This window comes from Microtus oregoni, unplaced genomic scaffold, assembly GCF_018167655.1.
Source record: "Microtus oregoni isolate MIOR12 unplaced genomic scaffold, Mior012 000060F_ref0000265, whole genome shotgun sequence".
Lineage (NCBI taxonomy): Eukaryota > Metazoa > Chordata > Mammalia > Rodentia > Cricetidae > Microtus > Microtus oregoni.
This window is the reverse complement of record NW_024543870.1, coordinates 226,402-242,044: the sequence shown is the minus strand read 5'-3', so window position 1 is coordinate 242,044 and position 15,643 is coordinate 226,402. Positions and strand designations below refer to the sequence as shown.

General features: G+C 49.3%; 1 protein-coding gene across 2 annotated transcripts in view; it reads right to left on the bottom strand.

Annotated features, from left to right (window-relative positions):
- LOC121439279 (integrin alpha-6) overlaps positions 1 to 13,600 on the bottom strand; it is a 67,038-nt gene extending 53,438 nt beyond the window's left edge. For both annotated transcript variants that reach the window (XM_041639750.1, XM_041639751.1), the window contains exon 1: positions 13,419 to 13,600. In XM_041639750.1, the coding sequence (XP_041495684.1) occupies positions 13,419 to 13,600 (182 nt within the window). The remainder of the gene's footprint in view (positions 1 to 13,418) is intronic.
- Between the last annotated feature and the right edge of the window lie 2,043 nt (positions 13,601 to 15,643).

The window sequence follows — 15,643 nt, the reverse complement described above, 5'->3', positions numbered from 1 at the left end:
CACCACTCTGAAGAGCAGCTCAACTGTGGATAAACATCCCCCACACAAACTCCTCATCCCTCACCTCTCCCCCACCTCTCCTCGACAGGGCAGTCAGACAGTTCAGGGAGCCCCAGTGTTTGGAGCTAAAACATGGCTCCAAGTATTCCCGTTGGAAACCATGCCTAAGCTGCCAGGGTCATCACTTCCCATAGGTGGAGCGGAGTTTACTGGGCACAGGGTGAGTCACCACCTGAGTCAGAGGCCTCGTCCACCTTCCATCTAATCTAAAGCAAGGCGGGAGGGGGGGCTCCGTGGTCAGAAAGGTAGCAGAAAGGGTGTGCCCAACAGGCCACACCCGGGATGTCTGCAAGTCTCAACCTAAGGCGAATAAAAAGCCTGGCTCCTCCTGAGTAAGAAACGCCTGTCATCTCCATGACTCTCAAGAAGGAAAAGCTCACTGGGGCTTGGACAGTGACATTCCATAAAGACAGGGCAGAGAGGCAAAGGGTACACCTCTGCTCAGGAGTGAGGTGGGTGGGGCCTGAGTGGGAAGGGGATCGTGGGAACAGTTCTGTCTGCTGTGAGCTAGACCGATGGCCCGGAGACATCTATGCCTCCATTTCTTCATCTATAAAACAAGGGTGTTGGGGCCGTTTCTTAGAGCAGACCCCAGCTACACCCACAACCTGAGCAGGAGATGGCTCTTTCTAAAGGTAACCAAATTCCCCCGAAGCTGAGCAACAGTGCTAGAGTCTGCCTGCTCAACATACAAGGGCACCTGAGGTTTGCACCTTGGGCTTCAACGTGTCTTAAGCTACATTTTCATTTCTGAAGAGCAAGACACACATGCCAAGCTCGAGTTAAAGTTCTAAGAAAACACAGAAACAAAGCCCGAGCCCCGCAGGTCTTTAGAGGCCTCAAGTTTGGGAACCCTCAATGCTTTTCGTAACAGACCCCAAACAACTTCTGAGAAATCAGTTGTTGAGAACCCAACGGGGAAAAAAAAAAATAGAGAGAGCTCCTCCCAGGTAATAAATTAACAGCCTAAAGGAAGCAGGGTGGGGCTGGTGAGTAAGAGAGGTACTTCTAGTCGGCTAAAGATGGCCTTGTTGAGGGACAGCTGCCAGCACAACTGACGATCCCTGAACAAACAGGTACTTTCTTGACCTTTGACCCCTAAATGTCACTGTCACATTGTACCTAGCCTAAGCACTCAGTGTGCAACTGAAGGCACATTTCAGTTTCATTTTAAAGCTGCCGTGAGCGAGGAAAGTGTAACAGCAAGATCTGAGCACCCAGCTAAGACAGCCAGACTTTTTACCAGTGCAATATTCTCTTAACACAATAAAAAAAAAAAAAAAAAACTTAAGACAAAAATCTTCTAATTTCTCTAAGGATGCCGGGTTCCTCCACAGGTGGGGCCAGGTACCAGCTGTCAGCTTCAACTGGTACCTTTACCAGCTTGGCAGAATACCTTGTAAAGCACGAGACTGAATTCCAACTTCTACCATCAACGTCTCAAGGTTAATTTTACTGCCACGCCATTAGACACAGTAGCAGATAAGAGGTAATTTCAACACCCTCTACTGAATTAACGTTGACTTGCTAGTATGTTGTGGCCATTTATCATTTCTCAGTATCACAGTACAGGGAGTATCAGGGAGGGGGACTGGGAGGTGGCTCATTGGGTAAAAGGCTTGCTGCCCAACCATGAGGACCTGAGTTCTATCCCCAGCACTCACATACATGCCAGGAGCTGTGCTTTCCAGTAATACCAGCAAGGGCGGGGGAGTGGAAACAGGCAGATACAGATCCTGGTGGCTTGCTAGTCTGGATTAAATGGCCAACTCCAGGTTCAGTAAGACCTTGACCCAAAACGTAAGGTGCAAAGGGACAGAAGACACCCACACCAACTTTTTTCTACACATACATGCATAAGCACACATATCTGCACATACACATACACCATGTGTGCGTGCACACCCGAAGTATACAACAGTGTGAATATCCTCAACACTATCAAACTGTGCACTTAGAAATAGTTAACGTGAAAAACCTTTTTGTCATGAGCTTCCATTTATCCCTCTTTTAACTAGGGTAAAAGGATCAGTTTGACAATCTGGTCAGCCCATTTTCTAGGAGTAATAGACATATGTAGAGAGGAATTAAACCAACTCAAAGAGCCCTCGAACTATCTAGTTGAGGATATATTAGTAGATTTGAACCAAAAATCAACCTCAGGCCTTGCTCTGTCGAGGCTCACAAACTAACAGGGACAGCATCTATCCAGCAGACATTTTCAGAGCACTTTTCACACACAAGGGTTTTGGCCAGGGCAAGCGGGCAGTGTTCTCTTCTGTGCAAACTCTCCACACCAGCAGAGCTGACCAGTGTGAACCCGAGGAATCCTGCAACTCAGCAGAGCAAAGGGCTGCGGTCACTTGAATTCCGCCCATCAGCAGTGGCAAGGGAGACACTGCCTGTGGAGTTGAGCTCTCTTCTATGTGGGGACACGTGAAGAATTAAGATATTATTCTAACTGCGTGATTTACAGAGGGTAGGCTTAATTCTAAAGATTGGCTTTCCCATCAGAAGACGGACAGATGCCTTCTGGGTCAGGGGGCTCATTACTACCCCCTCCTGCCATGGGCTTTTGGGGTGGGGGCTGAGTCTTCTGTCCTCAGAAAAAGGTTAGACGGGCCAATGCTCCTCAACTCAATTCATGAAAACCCTCAAGGACTCAATGGTGAAGACAGGTGAAGATGCATGGGCGACAGCAAAAAGGGACTCTCAAAAGCTGGAAATGTTGTTATATATAAGCTTCATGTTTCACATTTAAAAATTCACGTATTCCGTTCTGCACTATGATAGAGGCTTCAAAAAATAAAAACCAACAAAGCACTATGCCACTTCAGGAAGATGCTCCATATTTGACCTGTGTCATACCCCGGAATGTAGATGCCAATATCCTAACTATTCGTGTAATCTGAAGATATTATTTCTTTTTGAATTACTAAAGGCCCATGCCATTTACTTCAATGAGGAGATTGAAAATGACAGTAGGAGGGCTGGGCGTGGTGCTGCACGCCTTTAATCCCAGTATTCAGGAGGTGAGGGCAGGTGGATCTCTGAGTTGGAGCTCAGCCTGTCTACAGAGTGAGTTCCAGGACAGCCAGGGCTGTACAAGAGAAACCCTGTTTTGAAAAAAAAAAAGAAAAGAAAATGACAGCAGGACAGAACTCAAGGGCTGGTCTGTCCTTATTTTCCATCTCTCTGACAACTCAGCAAGGTCCCATGTCATTTTAAAAGAACAGTAAGAATACAGTCCCCCACGCAGGGGCGGGGAGGCCTTCAATGTGCTGGGCAGCGATGAGGATTGGCTAAGCCAACTACAAACTGAGCCATGCAGCTCAGGAAGCAAGGCTTGGAGGGCCTGACCACACAGAGTTACCATACCCATTACAATGCACACACCATGTGCCCCCATTGTACACCTTGGTACTACCTCAGCTTGAAGAAACTACCAGACCATACCGGCCAGACAGTGCCAGGTGCTGTGGCCACAGCTGCCTCCATTCAGGGGAAGTTCTTGCTACACCTCAAATGATTCTTGTAGGAACAGCACAATGAAAGCTGTGGCTCTCTGTATCTCAAATACAGCCTAAGGAAATGAAGACCCGCAAATGTTTTTAGTATGTTCCTATTTTTTCCATCTTTCCAGTCCCATAGTACCTTCATGCAGACAATGCGAGGGTTCCCACCTGCCTGTGAGCTTCTCCCACCTCTAGCTACAAGCCTACATGAGGCGACATGATCTTTAACCTGATTCCCAAAACTTCCTCCTCTAGAGGGACTACATCTATACTTTAAGGGAGGCACAAGAAGGCTGTTGTGTACTGGACAGGATAGGCACGCTATAAAGAGCTCTGGTATTCACCATCCTAGAGGCAGGGTGACTCACACTACAATTGATTGATGAGACCTGTCAACGGACACCAACAGAAGGGCAAGGAGCTAGGACTGCGTCCGTGGCCATTGGTCTGTACAATGTGTCCTTACTCCTACCAGTGTCTGAATTTGCCTTCTTTGGCTGTGATAAAGACCACGGCCAGAAGCACGGGAGGAAAGGGCTTGTTTCAGCGCCGTCCACAATACAGGGCAGAGACTCAAGGCAGGGATCTGGATGCAGGAACGGAAGCAGAAGCCAGGGAGAGCAATGCTTATCAGCTTGCTTCCCACGGCTTGCTCAGCCTGCTTTCTTAATCGAATCGGGACCACCTGGCCACAGGTGGCACTGCCCACGGTGAGCTGGGCCCTCCCTCATCAATCATTAATCAAGAAGATGTCCTACAGTTTGATGGAGGCAATTTCTCAGCTGAGGTTTCTTCTTCCCAGGGATATCCAGGTCTGTGTCCAGTTGACAAAAAAAAAAAAACAAACAAACAAACAAAAAAAAAAAAAACCACCCTACACACCAGGCAAATTTCCGTGCGAGCACTGCATAGCCAGGCTCATGAACTGATTATCTGCTGAGCAATCCCGGGCCCTCCACCTCCCCGCCCCATGCCTTTTACTCTGTGTTCCTACTACAATGAGCCACTGGTGTTCAAATACAAGGCCAAGCCCCAACACCAGAATGTTCCCCTGCTAGTGGCAGACATCACACCTGCAAGCTGCCCCCCGCATTCATCTTCCCTTTCTTTTGAATCGTCCTCAACAACCCTGCTTACTATAATTTTCTCAAAACACAAAACCAAACCCTGGGGCGCCATTTCCCAGAGGCTCCTGGCCTCTGCTCCCCTGTACAGCAAATGTACCTCATCTCTAGGGAGCACCACCTAAACCTCCCACCTTCAGATTCATCAACTGCTTCCCTAAAAGTACCTGGAAGTGTGGGCCCAGAAACCCCAAACTACCGCGGCCAACACCAACTCCTGCTCTGTCCCTCAAATCCACCCTTCCCACCATCCTCCCCACACCCTTCTACAGCCTCACTCTTCAGCTGCTCACCAACCTGGGACACCTTCTCTTCCAGCCTCTGTGTCTCTTACTCAACGTCCACATGAAATCCCGAAATCCCGCTAGCTCCACTTTCAACTTAGTCAGAATCCAACCGCTTGTTTTGTTTTCTTGCTATGCAGCCCAAACTGGCAATCCTCCTGCCTCAGCCTGCTGAGTCCCAGGATTACAGGCATGTCTTACCTTGCACAACTGTCTCTTACTGTCTTCACTGCTCCTACCCTGGTCCAAGCTATCATCTCTTATGTATTATTACAGACACCTTCTAATTAGTATTATTTCTTTTGATTTTTGTTTGGTTTTTGCTGTTTTAAATCAGGGTCTCTTTATGTAGCCCAGGCGCCCCTTGAACTCCTGACGTTCCTGTCTTAACCTCCCGAGAGGAGAGCTGGGATTACAGGGGTATGTAGTAGCACCCCGCAGCAGCACTATCTTCAGCCTCGCTTTCGCCCAGCCCATACTCAATGTAGCATACTGTATATGAATGTATATATGTGTGTATAAATGTATATATGTGTATATGAATGTATATATCTATATGAATGTGTGTGTATATGGAGATAGATAGATAGATAGACAGACAGACAGACAGATGGATAGCAGAATGCTAAAAGATTTCCTACAAAAGAGTAAACTGATCCCTAAGGCCCCACAATAGGCTTCCAAGCAGACTAGCAGCCCCTTTCTCCACTCTATCATTTATCACCACCTACGAAACACCTACTTATGTTTATTGGTTCTCTTTTCCCTCAGAAGATACACAGGGACCTTTGCCTGTTTCATTTGCTACAGCCTCCATCAATCAAACAGTGTCCGATACACCCTAAGTTTTCAGCATCTGTTGGGTGAACCACAGCTAGGGAAAGATCCACACAGGTTAGCTAGCTATGGCGTCCCTGACAGGTCCAGAGCACATCCGATTCTCATGTTCCAGTGAGGATAAAATCCCTATGACTTTTAGGCTGAATCAGAAGACCAATGAAAATCAATATACGTGTAGACAGACAGACAGACACACAACCTTACAGAGCTTATTTTCTTATCCTATGGCACTGAAAAAAATTTTTCCTCAGTCAGTCTTTAGCTGTTGCTGCTAAGGTAGGGTTACAGTGTGTATGTGTGTGTGTGTGTGAGAGAGAGAGAGAGAGAGAGAGAGAGAGAGAGAATGTGAGTGGGTATATGTATGAATGTGTGCATGTGTGTGTATGTGTGAACATGAGTATGGATGTGAGCCCATGTGCACGTGTGTGCAAGTGTTAAGAGGGATGGACCAATGTCGTCCCTGCTTCCCTCCTGGGAGCATCCCCAGCAGTAGGATGCCTCTCCAAACCCCACAATCCTTTCTCAACAGCCCTAGTCCTTTCTAAACACAGCACAAGCAATTGAAAGGCCTTTCTTTTCTAAAGAGCCTTATCTTACAGGATCTGAGGTGGCTTTTCCGTGTCCTTGTGTCCTTGGCATCAGGACGCCTCTCAGATACCCAGAAGGTGTTCTGCTGACCTTTGGACCATCTATTTCTGGAAACAACTCCGCTCTTCCCAAGACTCACTGCTCCTGAGCCTCTAGAAGGGCCCAGAAGGGTCAGAACCATCTGTATTTCCAAGGTCAGGTAACGCCTCATCATCAGCCTGACCGGTACAGTCGGGATCTTAAATGTCCATAGGCCCCAATCTCTCTCGCCTCTCAGTCTCTTGGTAGTTTTGAAAACCTGCTTCAACACCTTCGTTCTACAGAACAAGCACCGTATTCCTCATAAGCAGGTTAGGCCTACATCTGACGGATATGCAAGCAGCAGAGTGGCTTCAACACAAAGGATCAACAGAAGAACCTCACACTCTGAGACCCACCCCCATCCCACCTATCTGCCTATCTGTATTCTCTAGACTGAGGGCCTCCAGCATGATGATTTAAAAAAAAAAAAAAAAAAAACAACACAAAGACTGATCTTAATCAAAGGCGCAGGTCCCAAAGAGAAGGTTAAAGTGGGTACCTGGCTAGGGAGTCTCAAGGTTAGTGACATCTCACCCTCTAGGTCTGAAGTGCTTATCAGATTTGCTTGACACTGGGGAGCACACAAGGAGTTAAGACAATCAATCTTAGCACCAAAGAACAGGCTTGTCAACAAGAAGAAACCATGGACATCAGCAAGCAAGGCAGATTTCGGTAATAGGCAATGCCTTAGGCTTTCTTTAGTATCAGGTCTCCACGTCATCAACCTGACTTACCTTCTCAAATTACTTCTAGCTATCATTTTCCCTTTTACTCTCTTAGGTTTAGAAAGAGTGTTTCTCTAAAGTGTTTTTCTTATACTGTGTCTGATAGGGGTCTGTGTATCTGTGTTTGTGTGTGTGAAGTTTCAGATTGCAGGACACAAAAACACCTGGTTGGTAAGCAAGCATGTAAGCAAGCAGCCCTCCTGGTTCCCCATCACCTGCTCTGGCTCTCTGCACAGACCTTCATGGTATTTCTCCCCCGGAACTGAGAACAGCTTGTTTTCTTAATTAACAGGTTTGAAAAGTTTCTCAGCAGTCTTTTAACCATGTGAAGGTTTAGACAGCTTTTGTCAATTAGGGATTTAACGGCAGGACCAGAGATTCAAACGGCAGAACACAGTGCCACGTCGACAGATGGAGGGTCCGCCCCCACGAAAGCCTCTGTCCTATGGACTCATCCACACAGGGTTTTCCTGTTGGTTTGCTTATCTCGCCTTATGTATCGAAACGGAAGAGTCAGACAGCAGCGGATGAAATGCTGGTTATTCCATCCTGCAATCAGACTGCCAGGGGCCGAGCTGGACACCAGGCCCACCCACCTGCCCCAGTTCCTAATTCATTCACAGGGAGCCTCTCACGTTTGTCTGAAGGCTGAATACCAGGCTCGACCACAAATCTCAGAAAATGCTGCTTCCTCGTGTCCCCACGCATCCTTCAACCTTGGGACGACAACAATTAGATGCATTTTTTTTTTTTTTGCACAAGTTCCTTCCTGCGAAACATTAATGATGTATGAAGGACTTTGAAACATAAATCGGCCAGGGCAAGGAAGTGTGTAAATGGCCCAGAATCCACACACCGAACAGGGGAGGGGGCTTTCACAGTCAGAGATCTGTTAAGTCCTGGTCATCAAACAGTTGGCAATCCTTTACTAATGAGCCCACCCCTGCTGCTGGCCAATCCACCCTCCACGGGTGTTCTCTGTAGTCACCTGGCTGCCCTGTACCTTCCCCACACAACTGCTCCCTCATCTCCTAGAAATCCTGAAAGCTCACGGGGATCTGTTCACTGCTTCACAGCTACAAGATAGGGCTCTTTGGAGAGAGCGGTCCAGCACACGGTAACGGCAACCGAGCCGAAGAAAAGGGGCACAAACACACCAACAGTAGCCAAACCAAAGCCCAAAGGGTGCCTACTCATCCCAGACGTGGAATTAAGGCCAGCTCTACCTAACCTGCCACGCTCACCTCTCACAACCTGGGTTTCTTGATTTAACAAGCACAAAGTGTTTCCTCCGGCCAGCGCTGGTCTCAGGTGGCCAAGATTCTACTATTACAGGAGAGAAAAGGAACAGAGGTCAAAAATTCTGAGCAGTCATGGATAGCAAAGGACAGAACAGGATGTGGTTCCAGCTAACCCTAAGCCCTGTTCTTCACCCTTCTTCACAAACCATCTCCAAATAAAGAAGGATGCATCTCTAGCGCACACACAGGGTTCTGTGGGAGCAGAAACTAGGGTCCCAAGTACGGAAATTGATGCCATTTCTACGAGACAATCTCAGAAGACTACTTTGTACCGAAGGGCCCCCAGGAGTTACCCTGGTGACCAGACATGTAAGGGTCCTCGAGTGCCTTCCAGACTTAAAGTTATCTATCTGATTCTAGGGCTGTACCCAAACCCAAGGGACCGGGGCTGGCCCATATCCTATTCACACAACACTCGGTCCTCCCCAGAGCCTGAAGGCAGTGTCAGCCAACCCCAAGACTCCTGTTCTGTCACTCTTGGGCCCCATAAAAAGACTGAGCTGGTAGTCAACAGTGCACCCAAGGAGTTAATAAAACATACCCAAGATCGCTTCATTATCCTCACTATTAATTCCCAAGCGTCCCCATGGGCATTCCCATTTGGTCTCAGGCTGCTTTCAGGAGGTTGATTCTAGTTGTACATCTGCCTAGATTCAAACAACCAGGCAACTTAGCAAACCCTGAACGTCCATGGCAGCCCAGAGCAGCTTGACTTTGGAAGTTAAATTCTAAAGTCTGCCTTCAGGGCAAAAGACAAATATAATTAAAAAAAAATTAGTCTTGAAAATCCCTCAGCTGGGATTTGGTCACTAAACTGGAAAATAAGAACTTTTCTGTCTCTTTATATCATGCCAATAGCTTCCCTTTCCCTAGAGACTGCAGACCCTGAGCCCTGAGCAAGGACAGCAAAGTAGATTGCTCCCTCTCTCTACCTTGAGCAGGAAGAGTTGATTTCACAAGTCAAACTGAGTGCATGATTTGACCTCTTTGTATCTGGAAGGCATAGCTAGGTGCTCTCTTACAAAGAGGAGCCTAAGGTCCCTGCCCTCACAGAACCTATAACCCAGTTAGGGATTACATCATCCCCTGAAGATGAAGAAAGCTTTAAACCTCAGAGCTGCCAGACATGTGCTGCCCACACTCAAGGGATGAAGAAACTGCTGGAGGGGAGGATATTTCTTGGCATCTGACTTTTTCTTAAGATGGGCTGACTCAGCACAAATTACTGTGCTGTGCACACCTGGTAAGCAATTAACAGTATTTTTTGTTTTCGCCTCACTGTCCCTAAATAAAGTGCAGAATTTATTGACCATATTGGTCACAGAAATATGTTAACTCCGAGTCTTTAAATCCACATACCACAGAATTCCAGTACTGCCCAACTGTAAAAAACGTAAACAGTAATGCATTGTTCCTAATAGTTCCTCTGAGTCTCCTTGCCTACTGTGGTTGCTTCTCCCCAGCCTCAAGGTGACACAGCAGTTCTTAGAGATGGCCCTGAGCCACAGGGACACTCTGTTGGAGGGACTGAATGCAAGGAAGCCAGCGCTTGGGAATACATCCTCTGACCCCTGGGTAGAGACAGCCACATCATTCGGTTGGTAGAAGGAGCTTGATCCATAGCCAGTTGCAATTAAGGGTAAATAGGAAGAAAGTCCATGTACTGATACTTAAATAGATAGCCCTGACCTATATGGGAAGCAGCTCAATGAATCAACACACTAGAATACATTTCCAGAACTCAGCAGCTTGCCAGATTCTCTGCATCTGAAGGACATTTCTGATTTATCCTCTTATGGATAGCATAAACACGCGCATCAACATGAGACTCTGGGTAAGACATTTCGTGGCCTTCAGCTTCCGTTTCTCCATCTATAAAGGGGACAAATGGATTAGACAATCTCTATCTAGCTCAGAAAACATGATGGAGTAAAACCAACAATACCCCGAGAAGATGGAAGTAACAGTCAGCCTGGGAATCTCCTGGGAAAGTGAGGCAAGTGGCTGACCAAAAGACCAACCCACAAGAAGAAAATGGGGAGATTAGGAGGGCAGAGGATCTCTCCAGGAGCGCACCTCCTCCCAGGCTCAGACATGGATCCATACCTGCCCAGAAAGAGTCCAGTGAGTCACAGGACGGCTTTACCCACAGTCCCCACCACGCACCTTCCACCTCTGGAGGTGACTCAACCCCAGGACAGACTGAAGGTTGCGGCGGCGCTCACACCCAACCTCAGTCACTCAGCTCTCTGCTTAATAACCTCTGGGAGTCTAATTTATCTCCTGGAACCCTGGATGATGTCTAGAGGGCCTAACCAACCTGACCATCCAAAGCTCAGCAATACCCACTAGAGAAAGTTTAAATTACAGAGGGGGTAAGAAAAGGGTTTCGGGCTTTCTGTAACTGTGCATTTATCTGGTAGTCCCACAGACCTTGTCTCAAAGTCGCCTGTTCAGTAAGCTTGCTTCCACAATGACTCTAAGCCTGGGACAAGTCGCTTTGGAGTTCATAAATATGACGCAGGGTTTAGGATATTATATTAATTACCCGAGGAAGGGCCTTTGGTTTTGACACGAGACAGTCATAGGATCACAAATGCTGTCGAGTACCTGACACCTACTGTAGGAGGCCCACAGTGTCTACTTTTAAATAGCATTACCATCGATAGTTCCATTTAACCAGCAGGTGTCCATGCGGGGTGTGGGGGGGGGAGCGGAGTGGGGGAGGGATGGGATGGGACGGACAGACACTGAGCATCAACCCGATTAAGCAGAAACTTCTCCACTCTACAGATGAAGAGACCACAGTTTAAAGCAAATGGTTAGCAGCTTAAAGGGTCAAGAAGAAACCTAAATTCAGCTTTCTACACACACACACACACACACACACACACACACACACACACACACGAGAGAGAGAGAGACAGAGAGAGACAGAGAGACAGACAGATGCTCCCAGTGTTTGGAAACTGGGCCCAGTGTCCCATCAGTCTCACTGGCTCTGTCATTTACACCCACATCCTTTTCTGTGAAAGGAAGCAATGGGATGACATGGGCTATTTCCGCTGACTCTCCTTAGAGGGTCTATGCTGCTCTTCAACCCGGGACACTTTATGTCAGGGTCAGAGGACCTAGACACGATTCACAGCCCCCTGGGTCAGATGCCGTTTCTGCCTCCAAGTTCCAGGATATGCCACAGTATCCCTTACAGTGGGTCTCTACTCATCTGAGGGTCTGGCCGGCTACTCCCTTCCACCAGCCTCTATGGAGTTTTCAGCAGGCATCAGGCCTCAGTCCCAGGAGGACCTGGAGCAGCTGCAAGAGCAGAGCAGCCCAGCAGCAGTGACAAGTCTTAGCAAGCCTGAGGCTGCTCGCCTTAATGACAACAGAGATTCCTGACTACAGGCACAGTGTGCTGTCTCCATCCCAAGGACATTGCTTGCTCCACTTATTCCCCATTAGGACGTCTGTCCAGGAAGCCAGTCTCTGGGGTCTCTGATACAGAGAATGTCAAAGGGAAGGGATGCTTTCCCTCTGTTGGACCAACGATCACTTCTATACGAACAAGCTCAAATCCTCCATGTAGGTCATGTGTGTCTGCCGTGTATGTCATCCATTGGGTTGACAAAAAGAAAAAGAAAACAAAACCCTTTCACTTCAGATTTACAGTCTACCAACAATTTTTTTCCCCGACTCAGACCCCCTCCCCGCCTGGGACCATCCCACCCCCAGGAGATTTCTCTGCTTCACATAGCAGGTGTTATCAGAAAACTCTGACTTTAAAATTCTGAAGTCCACAATATGCACAAAATCCAGAGTTGTTAACTAGCTGACATCGGGGTTTTCTCCAGTTTAAAATCATATCGGCCTCTCCTTCCCTCTTGACTGCACTCTGCTCTCTCTGCTCTGCTGGTCCTAGAAGGACCGGGGTTCAACTCAAGGCCCCAGAGGGGAGGAGGACCTTTTGTTGTCAGAACGACCTTCTGGAGCCTGGATCAAGAATGCAGCCTCACCGCGACAGAGGCGACTAAGCTCCAGAAAATCTTCTCCAGTCAAAAGAACTGGGTCATTTAGGAGCCAACACTGTTTAAAAGGGAGAACCAGTCGCTTTCTCCTTGAAGAAGTGCTTGTCGGGGGATGACTGTCACTTCTTTGCTAAGTCCCAGCTCAGATGGGTCACGGTGGTCTAATTCCTCGGTGGGTTCCACCCAGCAAAGGGGCCCAAGGATTCTTGGGTGTTGCAGCGCGACCAGGGAGCTGGGAGAGGGACCTAGCACACCACTGAAGATGCTTATTTTCACAGCTGATCTAGCCCTGTGGAACAGGTGCTTTTTAAAAAGCCTGTGAAAGTAGGAGAGTCCACTCTGCAGGACAAGTCACAACGGACAGCGAAAAAGTGGCTTCCCAACTTCCGCGGGGCACGCGAGCCAGGCAGGGGACAGGACGACTGGAGAGTTTCTGAGAAAGGCCTGGGTCTCCCTCAAAGACTTTCCGTAACCCAACGTCCCACCACTGTCCCTGGCTCACACGTGAGGCTCAGCAAAGCGTGCCACCTGCCGGGGTCTGTGCAAAATAAGCCCGGAGAGGAGAACCGCGGAAAGTGCTTGGGGTAAGGGGGGTGATGTCCTCCCGGTTCGGGCCTGGGGTCTCCCCACGGTTCTCCTCGCTCCTGGAACACGCAGAGCACCGGGCGCGGAGGGCGCGGCTGCCCGGCCCCGCAAGTCTTGGACCGGAGAAGTGCAAGCGCGCAGGGCAGGGCAGGCAGGGCAGGGCAGGGCCGGGCAGGGCTGGCCCACGGATGGGCTCTGGGTACGCGGGACGGGAGGCAGCAGGACGCGCCCTCGCTCCTCCCGGCGCAACGCGGCGCCCCGGTGGGGGTGGGAAGAGTCGGGAAACTCACAGCCGCTTGTCCTCCGGCTGCAGCTGCCAGTGCATGGCGAGCGAGAAGCCGAAGAGGCTCCCGGGATCCCCCGATTTCCGGATCACGTTGTCCTCCCGGGTGTCCAGGTTGAAGGCTGCGCCCAGCCGGGCCAGAAGCCCCGCGGACAGGTAGATCAGGCACAGCTGGCCCGCGACCGCCATGGGCGCGCGCGGCGGGAGGGACGCGACGAGCTGCAGCGGCCGCAGTGCGCGCGGGCTCGGGGCCGGGGCCGGGCTTTCCTGGCGCGCCGCTGCGGCCACTAAGCTTCGGTGGCCCCTGCGCGCGGCCCCACCCCCGGCCGGCTCGCGCTCTCGGTCCGGCCGCTCCCCCACGGCCGCAGCTCGCAGCAGCTCAATGAGCCCGTTGTTCTCTAGAGACTCTCCGGCGTTTTATCAAGTGACGAGGGCGCCGGCCCCGCCCCGCCCCGCCCCGCCCGAGGCCCGGCCCGCCTTGGGCACCTTCCCTGCCGGCCCCGCCCCGCAGCGGCGAGCCCGCGGCCGCCCTCCCACCGTCCCGCCACCTGCCCGGAAGCGCCCCCTGCGTCCCGGAGCCCCGGAATGCTACCCGAGGCGTCTTCCTACCTGTCACCGAAGTGCGGTCCCGGGCGCCTGAAGCTGGCAGTTTTCGTAGCTGTGGGCCGTTGTGCGAAGTCTTACTTGGCTCATCCATTCTCCGGGAGTTCAAGACACGTCTCACCGTGCCCAGCTCTTCGGGTTGGATCGCTGCTGCTCACTTGCTGGCTCCCCAGGGACCCAAGCGTCGACAACGTGACACTAGCGTACTTTGATAGGGCCGTACTACTTAAAAACACAGTAGTCTAACTCGTTTAATCCTAGGAAGTGGGATTTTCTTTGCAGATGAAGTGGGGGGGGGGTGGAAATTCAGCCTACTGACTCTAAGTTCTTCAATGTGGGACCCTGGAGTTCAGCTATTGTCCCCTTTTCTTACCCAAATTTCCTGATTTAGTTTAGAAGAACTGCCTAGAGACAGCTCCTAAGTCCCTGTGGGTGGCTAGAAGGCTTCTGCCTCCCGGGCATTGGGTGGGGCTTCCAGGAAGGTGGTAGCTTTGAGGCGTCCTTATTTTAGGATAGAAAAATTTGCTTTGGGACACTCAGAACTTGACTGAGAACAAAATAATGTACATTTTAGTGCCCCGTCTTTATTTCCCAATGCTGTTTAGCACTTTTTTTCATTATGAATGTAGGCAGAAAACCACAAAGGCAGGAGAGTATATCATCAGTAGAAATTATTGTTTTCTCCAGGACATTTGGTTGTTGCAGATATCTCAAATTGCGATTGTTATCCTGTAGCCCCCCTGCTAGATCCTGATGTATGTCAATAAAGAAGTCATATATTACTATTGCAAAAAAATATGTTAATTTTTAATATTAATATTTTAAAATAATTAGTTTTCTAATTATACATTATATATAATTAAAAACATATATGTTATGCATGGGGGGGGTCTTGGTCTTCTGAAATTTACTGAAGGGGCTTTGGTCTACTCTGCTTCCTGTTTTTGTAATGAAATATTCTGACCAAAAGCAACATGAAGAGGAAAAGGTTTATTTTATCTTATATTTCCAGGCCCATCACTGAGGGAACTGGGGACAGGAACCTGGAGCAGAGACCAGGGATGAAAGCTGCTTCCCGGTGTACTCCCTTTGACTCTTTAGAGCCAGCTCCCTCCTAGAAGCCAGGCCCAACTGTGCAGGGCAGGGCAACATCCCAGTGTGCTGACTCTCCTGAAGCAGGAGAGTGGCCTTTCCTTGGAGCTGAATATCCAGGTATTGGCAATGGAAGCAGAGGGCAGAGGAGAGCTGCTTAGGAAGCTGTGCGAACAACATCAGGGGTCTTCACGGTGGCAGCAGCTGCCAGAGTGAGTCCCTCAGGAGATATTCCACCTCCTCACCAGTCAGTAACTCCAGTCAAATCTAGCCCACATTGGGGGTGATGGATCCAAATGCAGAGGAACTTTAAGATCACGGTTTGAGCAAACACATTTGCATGAGGGTTAGAAACTGTTGGAAATGACCATCTAGTAAAGTGGGAAGTATCAGCAGTGTGATGTTTTGTTTTGTTTTTATTTTTCAAGACAGGGTTTCTCTGTGTAGCCCTGGCTGTCCTGCAGCTCCCTGTGTAAACCAGGCTGGCCTCAGAGATCTGCCTGCATCTGCCTCCCAAGTGGATTAAAGGTGTACACC